General features: G+C 42.4%; 1 protein-coding gene across 3 annotated transcripts in view; it reads left to right on the top strand.

Annotated features, from left to right (window-relative positions):
* Positions 1-24,644, top strand: part of LOC140916364 (translation initiation factor eIF2B subunit gamma-like) — a 239,007-nt gene that overhangs the window by 18,009 nt on the left and 196,354 nt on the right. For all 3 annotated transcript variants that reach the window (XM_073357910.1, XM_073357909.1, XM_073357915.1), the window contains exons 4-5: positions 9,546-9,705; positions 14,265-14,376. In XM_073357910.1, coding sequence (XP_073214011.1) covers positions 9,546-9,705; positions 14,265-14,376 — 272 coding nt within the window. The remainder of the gene's footprint in view (positions 1-9,545; positions 9,706-14,264; positions 14,377-24,644) is intronic.

Raw genomic sequence — 24,644 nt, forward strand, 5'->3', positions numbered from 1 at the left:
TTGGTCTGACTTAGTATGGCTGTTATGTTCTTACACAAATGTATCAGTATCTCAGACACTGCTGCCAGTAATTGGCAACCTTCTTGGCCATCTCAGTGGAGAGGCCAAGGGTTGAATGAGCCTTGGAGACCTAACTATTCTCTCACCCTAGATTTGGGCCCTTCAAGTCAGGTTTGGGGCCATATTTAGGATGAGAGAGTTGTCCATGCTGTTCCTGTTATCAAGAAAAATAGAGAACTTTGTTCTGTGCGACTGGCAGTCTGGCAGTTCCTTTGGGTGGTGTACATGGACTTCTGCGATGCCACCTCGGAGCAGTGGTCATTGTCTAGGTTTCTCTGCTTGGTGTCCCCATCCAGTGCCTTCATTTTTTATCTTTTGACCTTCAATCTGTCCCTGATCGTTCATTTTGTTCCCTGTAAATGATTGATTTCTGGGTTCATTGGCCAATTCCTTACCTGGGGGGTGAAGGCTTTTGTTGCTTTGCTGGGCTCTGTCCACCAATTCCGGTTATCATGAAGAGTGGCATTTTTTATAAGCACTAAACTGATCACAAATAAACAGAAGAATTGAGATCCAAGAGTTAAACTGAGGAAAATAAAAATGATGTAATGGGAAATTACATGTTAACCTTATGTTTAGGTAGTCCCAGTTTGTTGGAAAGTGAGTGGGGGAGTAGGTGACAACAAAATGAACACACGTCCTCTTAATGATCCCCCAAAAGGGATTCTCCTTTCTGAATTTGCAGTTTGGTGCTGTTACCAGCTGTAGTTAAATGGTGATGATGGGGAAAGACATGATCTCAATGGTATGAGATTGAGGATGCCCTTTACTTATTACCCTTCTTCCATGGTCTTCTACCTTGTTGAAGGTCATGTTGAGGGTAACTGAAATTGCTGCCCAAGAATTCAGCTGTGTGTCTGCTCGAGACCTAGCTATTTCTGCATTTGTTTTTACTTGGCCAGACACTGGAGAAGTGACACTTCACCAAGTACCAGATTTATCTGAAGAAATTCTTGCATTCTTCTGTCATTTAGGCCTCACTAATCACTTTGGACAAGAAATCTGAGGACTCTGGAAAGCTGCATGATGTTGACGAAAACTATGAAGATTTCAAAGCCTTATTTAATAACAAACGTGGCGGAAAATTGGACAGCTGACCTGGAGAACAAACTGGTTTAGGAATATTCAAAGAGAGTGGATACAGCAGAACGATGGGTTGGATTACATTGGTGGTTGAGCACCCATAATTTTGATTTATCTCTCTGGCAGCTCTCTTTATTCCTGTACAGGCCAGTCATGTCATCATGGACAGTTCTGGGGGAAGGTATAGCTCTTGGTTCAAAGGAGGACATTCTGAAAGCCCTATACAGTTGAGTACGTTTCAAGGTCTCAGTGATTCATTCGGTCTAGAATATAACGTGGAACTGACGAGGCCATGGTGCTTCTGTTCGTCAAAGCAAAGCTGAAATTGTTCTTTGCACAGTGACTTCTTTGAGGGTTTGATCTGGGAGATAAACGTATTCCTTCTCCCCTGCACCTCCCAAAAGCAGCGTATTTTATTTTAGAATCAAACTGATAATGACTGAAGAAATGATCTTCGAGGCCTCTGTTACTTATGTGTCTTTTCATCTTGCATGCTGCTGCTGTTTTATATTCATAGATTTGAAGGTCAGAAGGGACCATTGCAATCATCTGGATTGACCTGCATGATACAGGCTAGACAATTCCACCTAGTGATTCTTGCATTTAGCCCAACATCTTGTGGTTGTGCTAGACAATATCTTTCAGAAAAACATCTAATCGTGATTTAAGGACTCCAAATGATGGAGACTCTACCACATCCTTTGATAACTTGTTCCACTAGTTGTTTATCCTCACTCTTAAATATTTCTTATTTCCAGTTTGAATTTTGCTGGCTTCAGTTTCTAGCCACTGGATCTTGTTATGCCTGTGTCTGCTCCATTACAGAGCCCTCCTACTATTAGATGTCTGCTCCCTGTGTCAGCAGTTATAGACTGAGATCAAATCCCCTCTTAACCTTTTCCCCAATTAGCTAAATAAGTTGATCTCCTGTATTGTTATTAATCTGTATTATTGTAGTGCCTGGAGCCCTAATCAAGGGGTCAAGGTCAGGACCCCATTGTGCAAGATGCTGTAAAAACAGAACAAAAAGATGATCCCTGACCCCCAAACAGCTTGCACTCTGAAGATCAGACAGGAGACAACAGATGGATATGGATGGGGGAATACAAGGACCCAATGAGAAAGATTGGCCAGGATGACAGGCTATGGTCTCAGCCCACTGGTGACCTAACCAGCATCAGGTTTTTTGTAGGCATCACAGAAAGGAGTTTGCAGGCAGGTTTTGAAGGAAGATAATGAGGTAGCATTCTGGATATTTATGGGCAGCTCCTCGCAAGCATAGGGGCAGCATAGGAGAAAGCACAAATTGAACAAGTGGGCAATGGAGGCTGGTATCATGGGCTAATTGGAGGCAGGAATCAACATCTAAGTAGTGAGAGATGCTAGGGAGGGTGGGGATGGGCTGTGAAGAGCCTTGAAAATGAAGACGTCACTTATGTTTGATGCATAGAGAAGGATTAGCCAGCGAAGGGATGCAAAGAGAGGGTTGACTTGGCCATAGGAAAATGATCTTTGCAGCAGCATCCTGAATGTATAGAAGTGGGGAAAGGTTGCATTTGTCAAGAGCAGAGAAATGAATGTATTATAAGGTATGTTTTCCAGACTTCAAATCTTGTGGTTGTTTCCCACATTTGAATAATAATGTCACTATACTGAAGTTCTGTTTTGAGAGCATACATTCATGAACTCAATATGCTCATCCTTAACCTCCTGTTTTCAGGTGCTTAGGGTTTTTTTTAAGTTATCTTTTCCATCCCAGATGTCAATTTTGGTAATATACTCTGGGCTGAAACGATTCATTCCTATTCTCTGCCTGTGTGAACTTTAAAAAATTGGAGTTTTGCACGGCTGTTCTTGAGACGTTGAGATAAGATAGAACAGTGTTTGCCTTGAGATCCCTCCTGAGATGGTGGGCAGGATGATCCATACTAAAGGACAGGCTTTGGGTCTCCTCCCAAGTCCTTGATGGCTTTCCTTCAGCTCACTGTGGCAGAGGACAGGCAGTGAAATGGGCAGGTTATATAGGTGAAAGTGGTTACATGGCCTCAAGACAGCTTCACCTGGGAGTTCAGGGGCCTGTCCTGGCTCCTGGTACTTTCCCTATTTCTTCCGCTTTTTCCAGAAGAAACTATATCTTTTTTTTTTTTTAAAGGGATTGGACTCTTCTTAAGTCTTCATCCCCTGCCCGCTGAGGAAGAACAGTTTTCTGATTTGGGGTACATCTACTGAGCGATTAAACATCCACGGCTGGCCCGGATCAGGTGACTCGGGTTCTCAGAGCTCGGGCTGTGGGGCTGTAAAATTGCATTGCAGATGTTCAGGCTAGAGCCTAAGCGTTGGGTCCCCATTAGAAAGAGCCAACCTTGTAGGACAGAATTTATCCTCCTAAACTGCTTGAGGTTATACTCACAGGAGTGGCTAACGTTCTAGAGTACCAGTAAACTCTAGCGCTTGAGGCTCAGTGCACAGCTGGTGACCATTTTTTATTTTATTTTATTACTAGATAGGAAATCTTGGCTTGGTGCTAAATGCTGCCATTGAGTAGCAGTGAGAATTCCCCATCAAAGGTGGACGTTTCAGTGAGTAAGTAACAAAGTCCTATAGATTCTGAAAAATCAAAGCAGAAGGTTACGTACAGATTCCCTGCTGCACTTACAGCAGCAGCCAAAGAGCCTCAAATACCCTAAAAAGGTCATGGATGTGGTTATTGGAGGGGATCTTTAGAGACTGAGGGGGCAGCAGGTTCTGCTATCTCCTTGGATGCAATTAGATTCTTAACTTGAGCCATGGTGGGTAATGCAGTTCCTATGGAAGGCAGGTGCTTAGTCGAAGCAGTTGCCCACAGCAGAACTGTTCTCTTTCCTCCATTTTTAGAATTACAGGGACACTTGATACAAAATCTGATGATAATGCAACATATCGTTAAGATTTTGCCTTCCCAAAAGTTAGGAACATCAAAGACCTGATTCCAACAGTAACTGTAACTTGGCCCCATTTTGGTTATACTGTACTATATTAAAGTATGAATGCCATATAAAGTAAAGCAAAATATTTCATTTGTTCAAATAAATTGAGTTGTGCTTGCTGTAGAAACCAAACCTTTCAACTTCCTGCCTTTTGTTCCTGTAACATCTCAATTGTAATCTTGCATTACTATAATTATTTTTTGCATTTAACATGTCTTTCTTTAGTTCCCTTAGAAACTGTTTGTTCCCCCTGGTATGCATCCGATGAAGTGAGCTGTAGCTCATGAAAGCTTATGCTCAAATAAATTGATTAGTCTCTAAGTGCCACTAGTCCTCCTTTTCTTTTTCCCCCGGTGGTTATGTGTTAATTTAAATTGTAAATGCAACTACTGAAATTTGTTCTTTTTCTCTTAACCCTGATCTTGTCTGAATTAGAGATTTTCCGTGTAGCATATGTTTTCTCATTTTTTGGACTCGTGTTTAGGCGGCTGTTTTTAGTCTACAAAGGTCCAGCCCTTTTTCTGTAAATTTACTTGATAGAAAAACTATAATGGATGCTATTAAAAACTGAACATTCCCTGACAGTAGCCTGTGGTTACCTTGATATCTTCCTATTATTAGAACAGGAGAGATACTTCAATCACTGCTGAGTAGGACATTGAGTTTTTAGCGGTGTCCATTGTATGCAGGGTGTGAGCAAATCCAAGGGGTTTGATTTAGGCAGGGATATCACACTATATAGTTGTTGTATGCCTCCTTTGATCTATATTGTGAATTAGTTCCATTTCAAAATGTGTTTTCTGTTTTTAAATCAATCTCATGTTGAAATATTAAGATGCTCTTTTGGGGATTTATTTTCTTCATTGTGTAGGCATCCCATGGTGGGCAGGGTTTAAGAAGACATATTGGCAAGAACTTCACACTAAAGTTTTTTTTATGATGCCTGTCACCATGGCATCTAAACTTCCATGAATATCTTGATGTTTTGGATTGCATTCTGTCTTCCTGTTGATGGCTGGTGTGGTATGGTGTGATGGATAAATACATTTTAAATACTTTCCTAATAGTACTGGCACGGCTTATGCCGGTTGTAGAAGTAATGTTGCTGAATGAATAATTGGGTTTCCAATTAGGCTGCTGCTGCACCGACCAAGTATTCGCCTTTTAAAAACATGCATCAAGGTGGGATTCCAGTGAAAACTTAAGACTGGGGCAGCTTTCTTATACTTATCTGCCACCTATGACACCGTATGGAGGAACGCCCTTCTCTTGAAAGCCATCAAAATGATCTCATGCAATGCAATGGTAAAATTCTTCCCAAGAGTTTGGAAAATGGTTTTGCATTTTCCTTGGTGACCAGGTCACCAGCGACCTTCCCTGAAAGTCGTCACGGAAATTTATCTGTGCTGAGGGCATTGTTATGGCTGCGCGGGATTTACTTATTATGAGAATCCTTTGGTAGTTCCATTGTATTCAAGGGAACAAGGATCTTTCAACACATGAAGACCTACATAATATACCAAGAGTCTGACTCAAATTCAGAAAACCTTTTTGGCTTGCAGTGCAAGAGCTTGACAACTCCGGGTTTCCCCCAAAGATTGATGGCAAGCAAAGTGGAAGGATTCACGTCCTGAACAAATTGCTGATCAAGGACCCAACTGAAGAAACCAGTGGCTTTTCTCCCCCATGAAAAATGATCCACTGTGATTTGCCTCTGCACATCACATGGCAGATGCACCTACCTACCTCCTCCATAAATGGCGGCTGAGACACCATTCTATTTGCGGCTGTGGAAAGAGACTGAACTGTGGAACACCTTGTGAACAGTGTCCCCAACGATCATATCCTGATGGTATTTCTGCCATCCGCTCCACATCACCTGAAGCAATCAATTGGATCGCCAACCTAGACTTGGACATTTAACATTGCTGTCCTTAAGGCACACAGAAGAAGATGAATACTTACATGCCCCCTTTAGTATCCGGATACATCACAGTTATAATGCATTGTGGGGAAGTACTGTTATCCCCATATTACAGATGGGGAACTAAACATTTGAGAAACAAAGGATTTGTCTACACTGTACCTTAATGCACCCCTGCAGGGGTGTAAATTCTAATGTGCATCAGCATCTCGCTCACTAACTAGTCCACGTGGACCCTGCTGGCACGCACTAAAAAGTTCCTTAGTGTGTATTAATGTAGTCCTGTTTTGAAACAGGACTATATTAATGTACACCAGGGAACTTTTAATATACAACAGCAGCATCCATACAAGCCAGTTAGTGCACACATGCTCGTGCACATTAGAATTTACCCCCCCTGCTGGCACAGATTAAAGCATTGTGTAGACAAGCCCTGAATGACTTACCCAAAGTTACACAGGAGATTTTTGGTGGAGCCAGGGTCTCCTGATTCCCTGGCTACCACTCTAACCACTGGACCATCATCCCTGCCTGGGCTATCTTCACCTCATCTTTTATCGACCCAGTCTGAATAATAAGTTGCTTGTTTTTTTCTTTCCCTTGTAGTGACTGAGCTTGCAGGGTGTGTGCTTATTAAGTATGACATATGCTGGGTTGTTTTTTTTAATCAGTTCATGTTGCTTATCATGTTTGTATAATAGTTTGGGGTTGGTGTAATCAGTGTTGCATTTAATTTCATTAAGATTTTGTTGTGTGTTCAGTGTTTGCATAATTCATTAAATTGAGTGCTAAGGGACGTGAATGCCCATGTGTGCATACTGTATGTCTCCTTTATATCGATGCTTTGTCAGGCCTGTGCCCTGTACTTAGAGTACGTCTGTGGAGTACATATTTGAACAAATACAAGCTGAGCCATTTGTTTTCTTTCTACTGCACCAGCCTTAAGAAAGTAAAGAAAAACACGCACTTCTCCGAGGGTGCTAGTAGGGTTTATTTTTTCGTTCAGCCATTAGTGTATTCTTTCATGGATTCAATGCTGGAAAAAAGTGCATCCATTAGACAGTGAGGGCTTTATTTATGGGGGGAGTGGGGTTTCAAAGGGGAGGCTGTTGAGTCCCCAAAGAGCCTTTCACGGTGTATTCTCAGCATGCTTCTGAGGCCAGCGCTCTGCTCATCAGGAGGAGAGGCAGAAATGTGGGCTTTACAGAGCAGCTGTGTGTTTCACTGGTCCCTGTGCTCGCTGACGTTTATTTACATATTGGGAGAGTAAATGGGTAGAACAGATGGCAACCAGACATTTGGTGGTTCTGTTCCCCTGTGCTCCTCAGGGGTCTTGCATTCAGTCTTTGCAAAAGCTCGTCCTAAAGTGAGAGAGGGGAAAAACCCAGGGGCCTGTTCACAATTACGAAAGGCTTGTTGGCAGTTTACTACAATGATAGATTAAAGCACTTAGTAAAATATTAAATAATTATGAGATTCGTTTTACAAGTCAAGATAGTCGTTCCTTACAATATGTCTGGTCTGTCTCTTTATTCACCATCGTTGTGAATGCATTTAGATTTAAACAGGGCTCCTTTCCCTCTACAAAATCAGGTAGAAGAAGAAAAGTTGGTCTGTTTTTAAACACCGTTGACAAATCCTTGCCCTTCTTTGAAAGTATTGCGACTAAATTCATGCTCTTGCAGAAAGCCAAATATCTGGAAGTTTTACAGCTTAGAAAGACTGACCGTCTTTCAGAGTATGTAACATTCATTGCGTGTTTCACTCTTTGCAGTCATAAAGCTGGAGGCTGAAATCGTTGCTTGCACATATTGGTTTGGATGTAGAGTTGCTCTTGAGTGGAGGGCAGCTGACATTGGATTGTTTGGTTTGTTTTTCAGATGAGATACTCATAGCATTTCTCCTAGGCGAAACCTCCATATAAAATTTGGATTTTGAAAAGCAATATTAGACGGAGAGAGGTAGGTCACAATTTGGACCCGTCAGACCTCCAACCTGGATGTTATCCCTTCAAATGAAGGGGCCATAATCTTCATAATAATAAATTATTTGTGCAGATAACCTACGCTACAAATGATAGGCATGGCCATGCACAGTACCAGCCGTCGCCATGCGCGGCCTGCTAACACTGTAGCTGTGACACAGTCTGTGGCATTCCCCGAAGTTACAGGTGAACACCTGAAAATCTCCAAACCCTTTTGGGGAAAGACTCTGCAGGCCCTTCAGTATATCAGACCTCAAAGTTATTCCTAGTTGTGACTTTTGTATCTCCTAATATCGGATAAAGGGCTGTCTTGCAATCCCATCCAAACGAAAAAGTGCACACTCATGTTTTCTCTTTGAATTGATGTGGTGGTCACAGTTAAAGCAGGAATATTGGCTGAAGTAATTCAACTCCTATCACCGTGACGTGTCATGTGGTAGGAGCTTCACAAAAAACATCAGTGTCTCTGTGCCATAGAGCTTACATAGTAAATGATGGACTGATGAAAAAATGAAAATAACAAACACCAGGGAGGGAAGAAGAACTGTGTCCCTGAAACATAATGTTGTGATTATGCCATTTAGGAGCAAAATAATTAATGAATTTAATAAATAAAGTCCAAACTCACTAATTTTTCTGTTGGCAAAACTCTAGAAATAGGGTGTTAGGAGCAATTTAAATGAGGTGAGGATAGCTGTCTGACTAGTTGGTTTTGGAAAAGTAGGTATTCTGCCACTCATAGGAAATTGAAAGCGGATCCTAAACAAGAGAGCATCTGGTCTGACATGCGTATCTGTAATTGGCAATAGCGGGGAATCGGTCGTATTTCACCTCAGAAGTGGCTGTACTTCACTGGTGAGTGAAGTGGTTCTCTTGTATAGTTTGCCATGCACTTTGGGATCCTTTGAGATCAAAGTTAAATGTAATAGGAGTTTGCTTATTAAAATTTGCTGCAGGATGATGTTGGCTTTTAGAAGGCATACTCATAAAGTGAGCAAACCGAGGTGTGATGTCTGAGTAAATCAGGGGCCAGATTTGTCCAGCATTTGATTTTTCCAATAAGAGTGACTTCATTGAAATACATTTTTAAATTGTTTAGGCAAGATGGGAAGTTAACTACTAAGATTACTCCAGAAAGGTCATTATTATTAATTAACTTAATATAGCCATGGTAAGTGTTGCAGAACTTAATGGCAGCACTGAAGGCTGTGAACTCATCTGTGTGTCCATAATCCTGCTCCTTGGGTTGCCAAGAGAGGATGACAAATTGGATGCTTCCATGGGCTTTATGTCCCATTCTTGGCAGTGTGCTGGCAATGGTAACAAATTCAGTAACCTTACCACTAGATATCCTCTTCATGCCAGTAAAAACATACACCTGGAACTCTGTCTGGTGGCTTAATGTGGATCTCAAATGAGAAAGCCATGAAACATTACAGACTCTTTGTTGCTAAGGCATCCCAAGTTGACAAGTATGTGGTATTTTGTGTCTTTGAAATGTTTGTTTTTTTCTTCTGTGTTTTGGCAGACTGATGTCTTGGTACTGAGCTGTGATCTGATCACAGATGTTGCTTTACATGAGGTGGTGGATCTGTTTCGAGCTCATGACGCGACACTCTCCATGTTGATGAAAAAAGCTCATGAACCCACAGAAATGGTACCAGGACAGAAAGGGAAGAAAAAGCCAGGTACGTAGACTAACTGTTCTTCCTACTCAGTGCACATGAGCAAACTAAAAATCCAGCAAAATGGGGTCCTGGCTCCAAGGCACTAAAGTCATACAAAAGAATAACAATAATATTACACCATTTGAGAATGGAAGGGCCAAGCCACCAAGTGGCCTTAATGTGTGCCCCAAGATGGAGGGGCTTTAAAAGAAGACAGCTTAAACTATTTTGTTTGGCTACCTCTTTAGACTAAAGGATTTAAGGACAGAGAATAGGACTGAAATGAAAGCTTGGGTCATCCCTCCCCTGAAGGCCACTGAAAGAAACACTGCTTTATACAGCGAGGGTAGATAAATGACTACAAAATGCCATCTTAGAAGGGCGTTATTACAGTTTCAGTCGAGCACTCAGAAGTTAAGAAATGGCGCTAAATAAACCTGCAGCTGCACATTGAGCAGTGAGGGTAGAACAAAATCTGAAAGAGCTCATTAAGTGAGCACGGTCCAGCCCAGACACTGAGAGAGGCAGGGATCCTGTGGGAAAAATAGTATGTGATCATGTAATTAAAGGCTGTCTCCTAAGACATAGGCACAGGGGACATGCAGTTTTTGCCCCATTGGGCAAAAAGGGTCTGGGCAAAGAGCCAGAGAAGGGGAGCCTAGAACTGTGGTGAGAAGCCCAAGAAGACAGGGACTGACTAGGTGAGGAGAATGGGTCTGGGACATGGAGTGAGGGATGGGGCAGAGACAGGACTGAAGTGGGGCAGGGACAGCTTTGACAAGCTACTGTTGCTATCAGTTTTACTCCATTAGCTCATGTGGTGGAGGTCTGTTCAGTACATCTAAAAGTGGCAACCCTGCTGATGAGCCATGTGGATGTCCACACGATGCCACATGATGGAATCTGTTTTTTTACAATTTTCTCTTTTTTAAAAACCCTGGAAAATTGTTACAAAACCCTCTGTTGCGAGTATGCTATTTAGGTTGCACAGTCAAGCACTCAAAGCTCAGGGAATGCCACAGTTAAGGATGCCCGTGGATCCTGAATCCTGGCAAGCTCTGTTAAACTAACAATGAATGTTGCCATCAGTTCATAAGTCTGTGGAAGTCAGAGATGGGTGAGATCTACCAGACCGCCCCAGGCTGATAGTTATTCCTTATGGGCCATTTTCTATCATTTCTAGATGTTTAATACCTCTGCTGGAGAGAACTGGTTTGAAATAAACTGAGTAGCTGTAGGACAAATTTGCTGCTGCAGTCCGCTTTAAACAGAGGCATTAGCCACAGAGGCTAACCCACTGACCTTCTTTAATAATGCTTGTGCGCCTTGATGCCTTTTTAAAATGTGTGGTATAATTCAACCGGAAGTTATGGGGTCACTGCAGCAAGTGCTGGGTGAGGTTCTTTGGCTTCTTATGTAGGAGGTCAGGCTAGTGATCATAATGGTCCCTTCTGGCCGTAACGTCTGCGGAACATAGTCATAGGAAGCAATGCAAACACAGTAGGACCCTGAGGGGTGATAGTAACCCAGACAGGCAGCGGATGTATGAAGAATGAAACCCAGTATTCGGGTGCTGAGCTAGTCTATTCTTATCTCTGGGCATTGAGGCAAAGACCAAGGCGTACATGCCAAATGTACCTGCCCTGATTTTTTTGAGACTGTCATGAGCAATTTAAGCGTCCAAGCAAGACCCAACCTATGTGCCTTAAACCTGTCCCGGTCTCTGCCTCAGTCCTGTCTCTTCCCATCCCTGGCTCTATGTCCTAGATCCCTTGTCCTCCCCTAGTCAGTCCCGGGCAAAGGATTTTAAACCATAATTGTTTATGCCTTTATATGTATAAAGAAAGACTGAAAGGATTGTGAGGGTGTGGTTCTTTCCTGCTTGTTTTTCTTACCTTAAAGACCTTAGGAATGTTACCGATGATCTGTAGGGTTGGGGAATGACCTCATGATGGATGTGGCCTGTGATTTCTCTCACCTGAATCGAAAAGGGGTGGGAATGGTGAATTTTAACACGTTTTCCCCAAATGTCAATTAGGCATTGGAGTTCAATAGGTTTGTTTAAAAACAAAGATTTAGAAATTTGACTAACAATTCCTCCCCTGATTTGCTCAGCCTCACTCTCTTGTGATGTCATCATTTCTCCACTTCTCAAAGTCCCCCGGGTAGGCAGAGCCTGGATTTCTAGGGCTGTGTCTACACTGCCACTTTCAGCGCTAAAACTTTTGTCGTTCAGGGGTGTGAAAAAACACCCCCCGAGCGCCAAGAGTTTTAGCGCTGAAAAGCGCCAATATAGACCGCTCTGCGTCTCTGGGAGCTGCGCTCCGGGCGCTCAAGCTACCACCGCTCATTTGGGGTGAGATTTTTATCACCAGAAGAGCTCTCCCCCGGCTATAAGGTGTGTCGACCCTGCCCACGCCACAGAGCTGCCGCGGCCATGCTGCAACGTGGGTAGTGTAGACACACACTAAGAAGAACAATTTTTTGGGGGGCAAAAATCTTCCAAGCCATCTTTATCCAACATAAATGGACTTGAACCCTGGTCTGTATTTTTTTCCCCCCCCATTGTGGGTAATGTTTAAGTTACCATTCCTGCACATTCTCTCTTTTCCCCTTCCTTTCTCTTAGGGACTAATTAAAACTAGTTATCTGCCTGCAGCCAGCCTGTTAACATCAGTGCATTTCAGAACTGTCCTTTTTCACTACAGGGTTTGGTGATCCATTTTGCCTGGTCTGCGGCACAAAAATAATCATCTCTCTTGCCTGTGCATGGGAAAGCACATTTTATCTAGATTTCTCCTAGGGTTAAAACATAGTTCACTAACATTTATTATACCATATTTTTTCTATCCACACAGGGAAGAGAAAAACCTGTTTGGCCACAACCATGTTGCACAATTCTGTTTTAATCATGGTTCTGTTTTTTATTGTAGACAGGCTCTTTGCTGTACAGACCTAAAGATACAGTAGAATAGACGATGGCTTAGGACCTGACTTTAAATTAAGAAGCATGATGCCCTTATTGAGAAACCTGTCGCTATTCTGTATGTAGGTGCAGACAAGGATTTCAAAGGGTTAGGTGCAGTAGGCATTTGTTTATCTCTGCTTACAATTTGGACCATGGCTTGTAGCTTAATTTACTGCCTAGAATGAATAGAGCCAGTGCTCTCAAGAATTTTGAGTTGGTTAGCTCGATCCTAATTGTGCTTAATTTTTCACATTGTTGTGTGTTCAGGGCCTATTTTTGTGCTCCTTAGTTATATAATTAATTTGAGAGGGGAAGCTTCTGAAAGGAGCTAGCTTGATCACTTGGATCAAAGGCTGCCAGTGGGGAAGCTTTCAACAGCTACGTAGTTTTGGCCTTATTTTGGTGGTAGCTGTTACTATGGCAGCTATTAAGATGCAAATAGAAAGAAAGCAAAGGAGGAAAAGTGGAATTAAAATGCAATTTAGCTGGAAAAAAAGAAGACAGTAAGGAAATTATTTCTCCCAAGGCATTCATTTCTCACACAAGGTTGATGTGAGTTTTAGGAATTGGGGAGGGTAAGTATATGCCAGCATTTGACCAAAAATACCATCTCTGGGAAGAAAAAGAAAAGCTTGCATCAGAATTGTGCCATTGCAGATATTCCTGTGCTTTCAGCTTCAGGGCAAGGCAACAGCTTGTGGATACCACCAAAGTTGTGTTGCATTCCATATTCATTGCAAAGTGAAATCACCTTCCAACTGGCTTTCCCCAAGCTCTCCTGAGCTCTTTACTCTAGAACTGGTTTGACACGTATCCATAGAGATTTGTTAGAATGAAGTTTTGCTGTCACTGTATGCAGTGCTTGGGACGGACTGTTCAAAAAGAAAGTACTCTAGACCATTAGGCCAAAGTCACTCCTTGTGTATTGCCATTGATTTCAGTAGCGTTATTCTAGAGAGAAATTGACACGATAGTGTGAAAATTAGGTATCCCTTTGCATGGGTGCCCTTTTTAAACCAATACGTGTCCTAGGGCATCCAAGTATTAGGAGTCTGGAGCTGTGTGCGCATGTAGCCTAGATGTTTGTTACTAACAAAACGTGTATGAAAACAGGATACTAGTTGCGAAGTCTTGTCTGAAATCCATAATCCTCTCCTCACCAGCTAATTGCGATATGAGAAAAGGAGAGTGATTTATGGTGAAGGAGGCGGCGCTGGCTCGGATGAGCTATTAATTATCCTGGATTCTTTTTAGTGCAAATTGTAGTAGTAGTAAAGAAAGAGGGAAGAGAATTACGCATTAGCTCAATCAAGATGGAGCATTGCATGCTGGGACCCACTGTCTGCACAGTTGGCATCTTCATATTAAAGATGTGGGTGGTTTCAGGGGCCATGTTTTAGATCTTCATGAGCCGCATTTTGGCTACCCTGGTTGAAAGGTTGAAATAAATGTATGCTGTAGAGCATTAATGAAGGTTCTTAGGCTTGATGGGTTAATCTCTGCTTATGTTTACGTATTTTGAAGTCCGGGGCAATTTGACCAATCCTCCTTGTTGTCCTGGATTCCATTAAGATAAGACTGTAAAATGGCTGTGTTTGATTTTCTACTTCAGTGGAGCAGCGCGACTTCATTGGAGTGGATGACACAGGAAAGCGGTTGCTCTTCATGGCTAATGAAGCTGACTTGGATGAAGAACTTGTCATTAAGAGATCCCTCCTTCAGAAGTAAGCCCTCTGGGTCTTAATGGAAATTTAGCTTGGAGTGGGGAAAAAAATTGGGGATGGGATTGATGGAGAAAGATGAACTGGGGTAAGCTGAGGAGGGGGAAAGGAATTTTTCCTGATGCATGGTAGGTGGTTCCCACAAATGGCAATGAAAGCACAGGTTATTTTTCAGTGAGAAGTATTTTGCACCTACAACTGGCCAGTGTCCTTGTTTGGCAAGAACAGAAGGATTATCGTGAGAAAGAGCAAGGAAGGAGAAAGGGATGAGTGAAAGAGCCATGTGTTCTTTAAGAAAAGCCAGGGTGGCTAAATTCAGATGTTGTTCAAATTCAATAGTTTATATTTGTGATGGATGCATTCATGGAAATGAAAAATTTGCCTCATTGATATCCAAGGCAGTCACAGAATTGTTACAGCTGGTTCCCGATTGATGTGCTTGCTGTTAGAATTGTGTTCTGTGGCTGTCATCATTGGCAAGCCAACGCTAGTTGTTCTCTGTGGGGCTAGTAAAGAATATTGCAGCTATTGTTATTGGAGGCTTTTCTAGGTGGTTTTGTCATTGCATTTACAGGTGGATACGGTATGGCAGCTTAGCAGTTGCTGCAACATATGTGATTTTAGCTGACCTATGATTGATTTTACAGATTTATCTCACCAGTGGATTTTCACTCCTGTTATCTCACTTAATTTAGCTTCTAGCGTGAGAATTATTCAGTGTTCATCCTGCAGACCTCAGGGTTACCCATTCAACCCCATTGCCTTCAGTAGATTTTCACAAATGCAACTGACTGGCACTTAATAAATCGTAGTACTGATGATGTACAAACTGGGATGGCCTCTGCAGTTCTCTCTGTCTTGCCTGTGTTCGTTGTGTAGGCAGAGAAAACCAGTGAAATGTTACTTTTGTCACTCGGGTCAGCACATGTGATTGTGCGAGTGTGCAGGGAGAAGATCTGCTAAGAGAAGACCATTTATACATGACATTTTGGAGAAAACCCTATTTTAAGCTTCACAACACTCCCCTTAGGGTAGTTGAGAGTAAACATGGAGTTTGCTTCTTGGAATGCACAAGGGGCCAAGACCTTGGTTTCACGCCTCACCCTGTAGGTGGCACTTGCAGCTGTGTGGCATTCTGGAGCACCACACTGAAGCCTGGGTTTGGTATTGATTCAGAGGAGGCAGCACCGCTTATTGAATCACCAGCACCAATGTGTTGTGTTGTGGCCACTCTGAGTAGTGTAGACCAGTGTTTTGTGTACCCTTGTGCAGTGATTCTCAAGCTGGGGTCCTTAGAGATTGCACAGGGGGTTCTCAAAATGCCAGCTATCACACCAACAATAGATAGACTCTGCAGTGAGAAGCAGGCACACCCATCTCACTGACATCTCTAATTACGCTGTTCTTAAAGCATTACTAACAGTACATGTTTATATGAAGTACACATATCCCTTTGTCCATCAGTTTCGGGTCTGTGATTAACATTACATTTGAAAAGGGGTCTGCCGACAAAAAAAGTTTGAGAACCTCTGCCTTAGTGCTTCCATCTTTGGGAAATTTTAAGGAAAAGGCTTTTCCTACACTACACTGTTTGACTTAAAATTTCCCAGTGGTGCAATTCCATGTGGGTAGCCATCGAAGGAGCGCTCTCAGAGAAAAAATGTTGTCAGCCAATGACAGGTTAATCACTGTGTTGCCTAGACCTGCTCAGAAGCTAACTTGCTCAAGACCTGAATTTTTCAGGTGAGAAACAAGCAAAACATTTAAACAAAATAACCTTTGAAGCCTCTTTTAAACATCATAAATCAGGACCTGGGGATTACAGTGGACAAGAAGCTGGAGGTGAGTCAACAGTGTGCCCTTATTGCCAAGAAGGCCAATGGCATATTGGGCTGCATTAGTAGGAGCATTGCCAGCAGATATTCGGCACTGGTGAGGCCACATCTGGAGCATTGTGTCCAATTTTGGGCCCCCCACTAGAGAAAGGATGTGGACAGATTGGAGAGAGTCCAGCCGAGGGCAACGAAAATGATTAGGGGACTGGAGCACATGACTTATGAGGAGAGGCTGAGGGAACTGGGTTTATTTAGTCTGCAGAAGAGAAGAATGAGGGGGGATTTAATAGCAGCCTTCAACTACCTGAAGGGGGGTTCCAAAGAAGATGGAGCTAAGCTGTTCTCAGTGCTGGCAGATGACAGAACAAGGAGCAATGGTCTCAAGTTGCAGTGAGGGAGGTCTAGGTTGGATATTAGGAAAAACTGTTTCACTAGGAGGGTGATGAAGCACTGGAATGCGTTACCTAGGGAGGTGGTGGAATCTCCATCCTTAGAAGTTTTTAAGGCCCGGCTTGACAAAGCCCTGGCTCAGTTGTTTTAGTTGGGGTTGGCCCTACTTTGAGCAGGGAGTTGGACTAGATGACCCCCTGAGGTCTCTTCCAACCCTAATCTTCTGTGATTCTGTGAAAAGGGTGTGTGCCCAATCTTAATTCCCATTGTAGGTCACCATCCTTCAGCTAGTATCTGCTGGGTTGGTCACTTCTTGTTCTTTGGACTTCCCTCGTTTAGAGGAATTATAGCCCATTGATCTCATGTAGAGAGAAAAGAATTTCCAGGGCACATTTAATTCCCCTAGAAAGAAATCTGTTTCACTTTCTAGCTTTCTATCAATACTTTGAAAAGTTATGGTGGCCTTGTTGCATGATTGTTATACACCAAAAAAAAAAAAAAAAATTCAAGGAGAACGCTCTCAATACATAGTTTGCTCTTCATTTCTGGTTTGTGTTTGGTGGGTGGGTGGCGGGGGGGAAGGGGTGAATTTTCTTTTACACTGTCACACCAAGAGAAGTTATCAGAACCTCGTTGACTTCCTTGTTTACCCATGGCAAAAATCTAGATCTAATGCAAGAGCTAGTCAAAGGAACTTTGCTTCCGTGGAAGCTCCTCTGACAAAAGATCCAAAGCTGTAGAACACTTATTTAAAACAAAACAAAATATCCCAGAAAATCCTTTGTTCTGACCTTCCCTGCCTTTTTCTTACCACTGGATTTCAAGCTCTTTGCTGCTGTAAAAGAGCAGTGGGAAAGGGCTAAATGCAGACTTTCCTGAGTATCTGTTGTGGATTAAATATTCATTTGCTCCTTACCCAGAGGGGGTCAGCAGTAACTAAATTACTGCAGAATGAACCTTTTTTGAGGAGAAGCAAAAGTTTACCGAGTGATCTGGTTTTCTCCCTAATATTCTGCTCTTCAGTTTGGCGTATGATTTCTTTGACGTAGTGTTCACTTTCTGCTAGCTGTGGGCAGTGATTGAGATTAACAAAGGGAAGCTGTGCCACCTTATACATCAGACATGTGATTCTGGACGTTGCTTCTTCAATTGTGAAAACATCAAGCCATGTTTGACAAAGTTTCTTGTTCTTCTGTAGCTGATATACCTGATCTCTCTCTTGATCAAGTCTTCATATCTGCTCCTGAGGGCATTATATGCCAAAAAACTAAACATTCTGCACCAAAATATTTTAAAATTCTGCAAATTTTATTTGTTAAATAAATATGGATGCTCCAGCATGGGATTGGGGAGCACAGGCCTATGGCTGCACAGAGGTGGGAGATCACTGTGCAGCCCCTCCTCTTCTCCCTCCCCCCTCCCCCCCCCGGTGACACAGTCTCAGTGTTGAGGCTTCACCCAACCCTGACACAGTGCAAGAAACCGGCCTGCCCCAGAAACACCTCAGGGCCCTGTCCCTCCATGCCAGGTGCACCAGGTGTGGGCAGGCAGACTCAGCAAGGCAGGATCCAAGTGTGGAGGGGCTTAGTGTGAGGGATGAGAGGGTTCTGTGTGGGGCAATCTGGGTGTGGGAGGCTCAGTGAGGGATCTGGGTGCACAGGGGGCTTGTTGGAGGGCTCTGGGTGCAACAGTAATGGGACTCTCCAGGTTAAAGTGGTAGGGGCTCAGTGGGGGGATAGAACTCAGCAGGGGGGTTTGGTGTGGGGAGCTCAGTGGAGGGGATCCAGATGTTGGGGGAGTAGGGCTTAGTGGGATGGGGATTCAGGTGTAGCTGTTTGGGGCTCAGTGGGGTAGGGATCCAGGTGAGGGTGGCTTGTTGGGGTGGTACAGGGGGAGTGAGGCTCGTTATGGGGGGTTCTGGGGGAGGGGGAGGCTCAGTGGGATTGTCTGTGTATGAGAGGATCTGGATGTATGGAGGTTGGGTGGATGGAGAAGCAACTCCCTGTACAGTGATCCTGCAGCTGAGGAGCGATGGGTGCAGGAAGTGTGTGTGTGGGGCAGGAGGGACTCTGCAGAGCTTCCTACATCTGGGGGTGGGTCTGAAATGGCCCCAGATGCCATGCAGAGGAAGAGGAAGTCCCGTCCTCCTCAGCCCAGCTGGGACTAGCAGCTGAGCCTGGCTCAGGGTAGGATTCACCAGCTGGGTTTTCCCCAGTCCAACCTCCTGCCCCACAGTGATTTACTTCTCTGCTGTATGTTTCAGGTGCCCAGGGCAGCTGGCAGAGAGGATCCCTAATCCATGAACTATTGGAACTCAATTACAAAACTTTTCTTAAACATTACATGAGTATATTGTCTCATACCATAGAATTAGAATTTATAATCCCTATTCCGTGATGCGATATCTTTGAGCTATAATGTATCTTAAATAAAACTACCTTTAGATAGGTTTTTTTCCTCAAAAAGCATTTGATCAAAATCCAATTTAAATAAAAAAACCCTGATTTTTTAAAATCCTTGATTTTTATCCACCCCGCTTCCCCATCAGAGAGCCATTTTTCTGCAGGGAAACGAGGAAATCTGCAGGGGACATACATTCTGCACGTGCACAGTGGCGCAGGATTCCCCCAGGAATACATATCGTCACAAACACAACAGGGTCAGATATCCATGTGCAGCCCCATTTGTAGATATGTAACAAAACATCAGGAGGGGACAGGTAAGCAAATTTGTTGAGAGCACCTAAAGAGAGCAATGCTGTTAGGGAAGGAATTTTCAAGGAAGAGATTTCCTGCTTGGGTAATAGGGGCTTATAGAAAAGTTATGAATAAACTGTGTGGGCCCTTCCTTAGGTGAATTGTGGTAAATGGCTGAGAAATGAGGCATAAGAACGAAGGAAATGCTGTGGGGAAACTTGTGAGCCAAGCTGGGGTCCTTTAGAGAGAGAGAGAGAAATGAAGGCAGCATGCTCATCCCTGAAGCCTGAATTCACCAGTTACGTCTCTCTGACTAGGGCTTGGCAGGCCATCAAACTGAGAAAATAATGAGAATTCCATGGGCTTTTTCCCCCCCTTTTGAAAGAGGGGGCTGAAGCATTTGTTGATTACAGGGACAGGGAATTGTTTTCTCCACCTTAGACATTTATGGTCACACAAAGTAAGACAGTAAAAGACACCTGTTGGAGCAGGTCTAAATTTGGAGCATTTCCTTTTAAGATACCGTGGGATGTTTCAGGGTGAGTCGTCCCTAATAAACCATCCGTCTTCGTGGGTGTTCCATCTGTGTAAACGCAGGTGCTGTGCTTCTCCAAGAGGATATGCTAATAAATCACCAGGACAATCTCAGCTACTCATTACCTCATGTGCTTCAGACAGAAAAGAATACCTCATATATAAATGTATGTAGTAATTATGGGAATAACTCTGAAGTAACATTGCTGACTTGTTTTTAAGATTTTTTTAATACAAAAAAGCAGGGGGGAGGGGGTAGCGTCGGAGAATTTTTTTTCTTCCCTTCCCTCTCATGCTGTGAGGATACAAATTAATGATGTAGCCTCACTTTAAGGATCTGCTAATAGGAAAAAGTCAACATCATGTCAAAAGAAAAGGAGTACTTGTGGCACCTTAGAGACTAACCATCATGTCAGGTGCCTAATGGGAGTTCAGAAAGAGCATTGGTACATATTATTTCTGTTGTATTGCCATAAGATCCCACCTTCATTCTGCTCATAATTGGTTTTAAATAAGGGGGTCTTATAGACTCACGGTGAGTCATTGAATATTGATGGTCTGTGCAGCAGTGCACCAGTCAGGAAGTTATCTTTCTGAAATACTCCATGACTCTTAGTGTTACTGACTCATCTACCTTTTATTCTCAAATGTAATGCTATGAGAACGGGGAGGGGTGTGTGACATACACAAATGCAGTGACTCCCGTTGGGTAAAATATTTTACATTAGTTTGTCACTGTTTGTTCACATATGTTGGTAAAATTGGAAGGCTTCTGCATTAAAACTTCTCTTTGCAAGGAGTGAGGGATTGGACACCATTGTGGAAAGATGTTTAATGTTAGGTTTCAGAGTAACAGCTGTGTTAGTCTGTATTTGCAAAAAGAAAAGGAGGACTTGTGGCACCTTAGAGACTAATAAATTTATTTGAGCATAAACTTTCGTGAGCTACAGCTCACTTCATCGGATGCATTCAGTGGAAAATACAGTGGGGAGATTTATATACATAGAGAACATGAAACAATGGGTGTTACTATACACACTGTAACGAGAGTGATCACTTAAGGCTGTGGTTCTGCTCTGAAAAGTCACTTTTTAAGAACTACATGAGAGTCTATATTTGTCTTTTCAGGGACTCTAGATTTGTGCAGTTTATAAGTAAGAAGATTTTCTAATTGACGTCTGAAAGTCAAGCTAGGTTCTTTCTGCTCATGCATCACTGAAAATGAAAATTTTCCAATTTGAATTTAGTTATTAATGATCCTGTTGCTGATGCATGAGCACAAAAGAATCCTGCTCCCTTTCTCAGGGGTGTATTGGCTTTATAGTGCTAACAGCAGTTAAAGCGTAGTAACATTTTTGCCAGGAAAGTAAGCAGAACTGACTCTGAATTAAACCAGGGGACCAGGTCTATTGAATAAAAAGCTGTGATTTTTACATGCTAACTTTTCCGAGTAAAATCACACTTTTAAAACCATGGTATGGCTTTAATCATATTGCTTTACAAATCAGTATCTTGCTGAATAGTTCAGCAACAGAATATTGGCAGGTTAGCCGCTGTATCAGCCACCGGTAGGGAATAGACATTCTCAAGGTACTCTTTGTAGCTCTTGCTTGCCTGTTTATAAGTTTCTCAGTTCATTAAGTATAACAGCCATCAGCTAAAAGACATGCATTTTTTCAACAAGTCTGCATTTTTATTATGCTTTTAAACTTTGCTTAATTTTAGTTTGCTCTTTGCTGAAAATACATTGGGGATGGATATGGTCTCCAACTTCACACACTGACGTATTTTGGAATTACTTTTTTATGGTTCTTAAATAGATATTGGAGCCAAATAAAAATAGATGTCGTTTTTCTCTTCAGTGCTGTGTTTTTATTTTGCACTTGTACAACAAACATATATTCCGAAAGCCATTTACTGAGTGTTGAACTCTGTGTTTTGAAGAATACATATACGTTACTGATTGATATGGATCTTGGTATGTTTTGCTATTCACGTGGGGGGAGAGGAAAAGATTGAGAGGAAAATGGAATATACCCTTGCTTTATTTCTGGAAGAAGGAGTGTGCCTGCTTCCAGGTACTTGAATTGCGAACAGATAAATAGAGTTCCGAGACTTAAGAATCGAATCTGGAAATATTTGCAAGACCATTTATTGAATGTAGCTAGAAAAAAGTTTGGAGATGAATTTTATTATCTGATTATTACTAGCATTACAAAAAGTGCAAGACTAAAAAAGGAGAGGAAGATTCGGTCATTTGTCCATGTAATGCTTGTTAGGGCTTGATTTTAGACCAGCGCTTGTCCTGAGAGTCTGTTTTATTATTCAGAGTTTCCAGAAGAGGAAGAAATTAGTGTTGCTTGGACATCTTAGGAGGCATGTGCCTGGTGATACAATATTTTGTGTGAACGTATCCCCTTAGACAATACAAACGCTAATCCCCATCACTACCCTACCAGACGCCTGGATCTTGAAACTTGATCAATATTTTGTTTTAAAGAGAGCTTTTGATATCTTAAAATATTCAGCACCATGTCTGGGATCTTTTATTAATGGAACAAGTTAATGTATTTCATGGGGTCTGGGCGAAGTTTGCCCATCTTTGTTGGCTATTTTTATGGTATGTTAACTCTAATCAAACCAGCTGTTCCTAGGAATACTTTGGGAAAAGACACAGCGCTATTAAACGTTTTCTCTTTGGGGTTATATTTTGATGCACAGAGTATATTTGGTGTTGTGTAGCAGAGCAGCCTGCTGAAATTTTGGGGATCTCAGTTTGTGGACTACATTCCTGAAATAACCAGTAGGTAATAGAGGCACAAATGCACTATTGTGCTGTTGGGACATCAAAGGTCAGAGGAGTTATCTATGCCTGTTTGAATGCTGTCAGATTCTCCTCTGCCACATGTTAGACATGTGTTACTCATCAGTGAATTATGGAACTCCATGATGCAGAGCAGGCAGGAATGCAGGGGAGAAAAAAAATCCCCTAGTTTTAAAGCAAAGTAAGGGTGAAATGAGGCGCATAAAATTCTATAAAAGTTAAAAGGTTCAATTCTGCTTGGAGCTGAGGTCCTGACTCCCTCCCCTGGCCAGAGCTCATGCTTGTAGTTGTCTTACTATTCTGTACTGTTTTGTTTTTTGTTTTTTTAAAGTTCCTTAATGTCATGCCTAACAGAAGGGTTTTCAGCTGGCAGGAGGGAAATACCTGTGGAATTCTTGCAAAGCACCATTCATCTATCTCACTAAGAAACCTTGACCTTAAAGAACTCTTTCTTAAGCATAGTCATTCAGATCTCAAATACACTGTACCGCAGGGGTACAGAACAGTGGTCTCATGTTAAAGTTAGCAACCATTTGATTGAACAAACTGTTACATAATCCTTCAAATGCCAATTTGTTACACCGACTGTTGTCTACTGGGGCTCTAGATTGTGAATGACTTGTTCTTGTTGCTAAACACAGATCATAAAAATCGATAATGGAAAGGATCAGAATACACAATTAGCTTGTGTAAAGTTAGATATATGTGCCTGAAACCGTTACAAAGTGAGCATTCTGTTTTACTTACAGTAATGATATATCTCTTTAAATGATTCCACTGAGGCTAAAATTCTCCATTCCCTGTTGAATAGCCATTATGTGACTCTCCCAAAACAGAATTGTGCTGGCAGTTTCTGGCATTACACAGGAAATGAAGAGCATAACAGATTTTCTTTTCTCTTGCTAAGACGTGCTTCCCATGAGTTCTTCCAGTGGATGGAGTAAATAACACAGATATTTTTCTAAAGACAGTATGTCCTCTGCATTTCTGTCTCATCCAGAAAATTCCCCACACGTTCCCTGGCTTTAGATACTTCCCCTCGCTAATTCATTTTGATGCTGCTAAGAAGCTTAGATGGAGGTTCCTTTTTAGGTAGAAAATTCCCTTCTTAAATGGTCCAGGAGATTTCTTTTAGATTATATAAGGCTTTCCTTCCCCAGTGGCTCAGTCTGAAGTACTTTATTGTACTGTGCCCTTCCCTACTTCTGATTCAAGAGATTATCACAAATTGGATCTCCTAAATGGCAATGCAGAGTACGGTGCCATCCACTGTTTTGTATTTTAAAAATAATTTACATATATTTAAACCCTGGGCAATAATATCTATTAGTATTTTGCTGACTGGTCATCTTGAAATCCTTTCATCTGGAAAAAATCCAAGTCCTTAAACTGAGAATAGTGGGAGCTGGTGGGTGGTTGGCACTTCTGAAAATCTGGCCACTTTATTTATTTAGTTGCCTAAATAAGCATTTAGGAGCCTAACTTTAGGCTCTCACATTTAAAACTTTGGCTGATGGATCTTAACTAACTCCAAAGGTTGGATACAAACCAGTAAAAAGCAAGGGAGATTCAAAGTTACAATTGAACTTATCCTCTTGTTTCCTGTATATAATTCTTTGAGCAACTGGTGAACTTTACAAAGGCGTGAAGGACTGTCTTTCAGACTTCCCTTTGAATTTCCTTGCCTTATTAGCCCCAAGTCATTGCATTAGATAGAATTTTGGAGACCTTAAGTATTTGCCTTATGTGTTCCTAACTTCTCTCCCCCTCATAACAGTAGTGACTACAGGGTTCTGGGAGCAAGGGTGAAGGCGTCGGGGGGCAGAGGTGGTGTTTTCATCTATCTTCGCGGTTGAGGATAAGGACCCAGGTGGGGACGCGTGCATTCTGGAGATTAATGCATGGCAGTGCAGATGGTGTCAATGGGAGGGTTTTGGCTCCCTTGACTCTGGGGAGGAGGACCCCTGGGAAAAGATGGGGTGTACTGACCAA

Source organism: Lepidochelys kempii, chromosome 8, assembly GCF_965140265.1.
Source record: "Lepidochelys kempii isolate rLepKem1 chromosome 8, rLepKem1.hap2, whole genome shotgun sequence".
Lineage (NCBI taxonomy): Eukaryota > Metazoa > Chordata > Testudines > Cheloniidae > Lepidochelys > Lepidochelys kempii.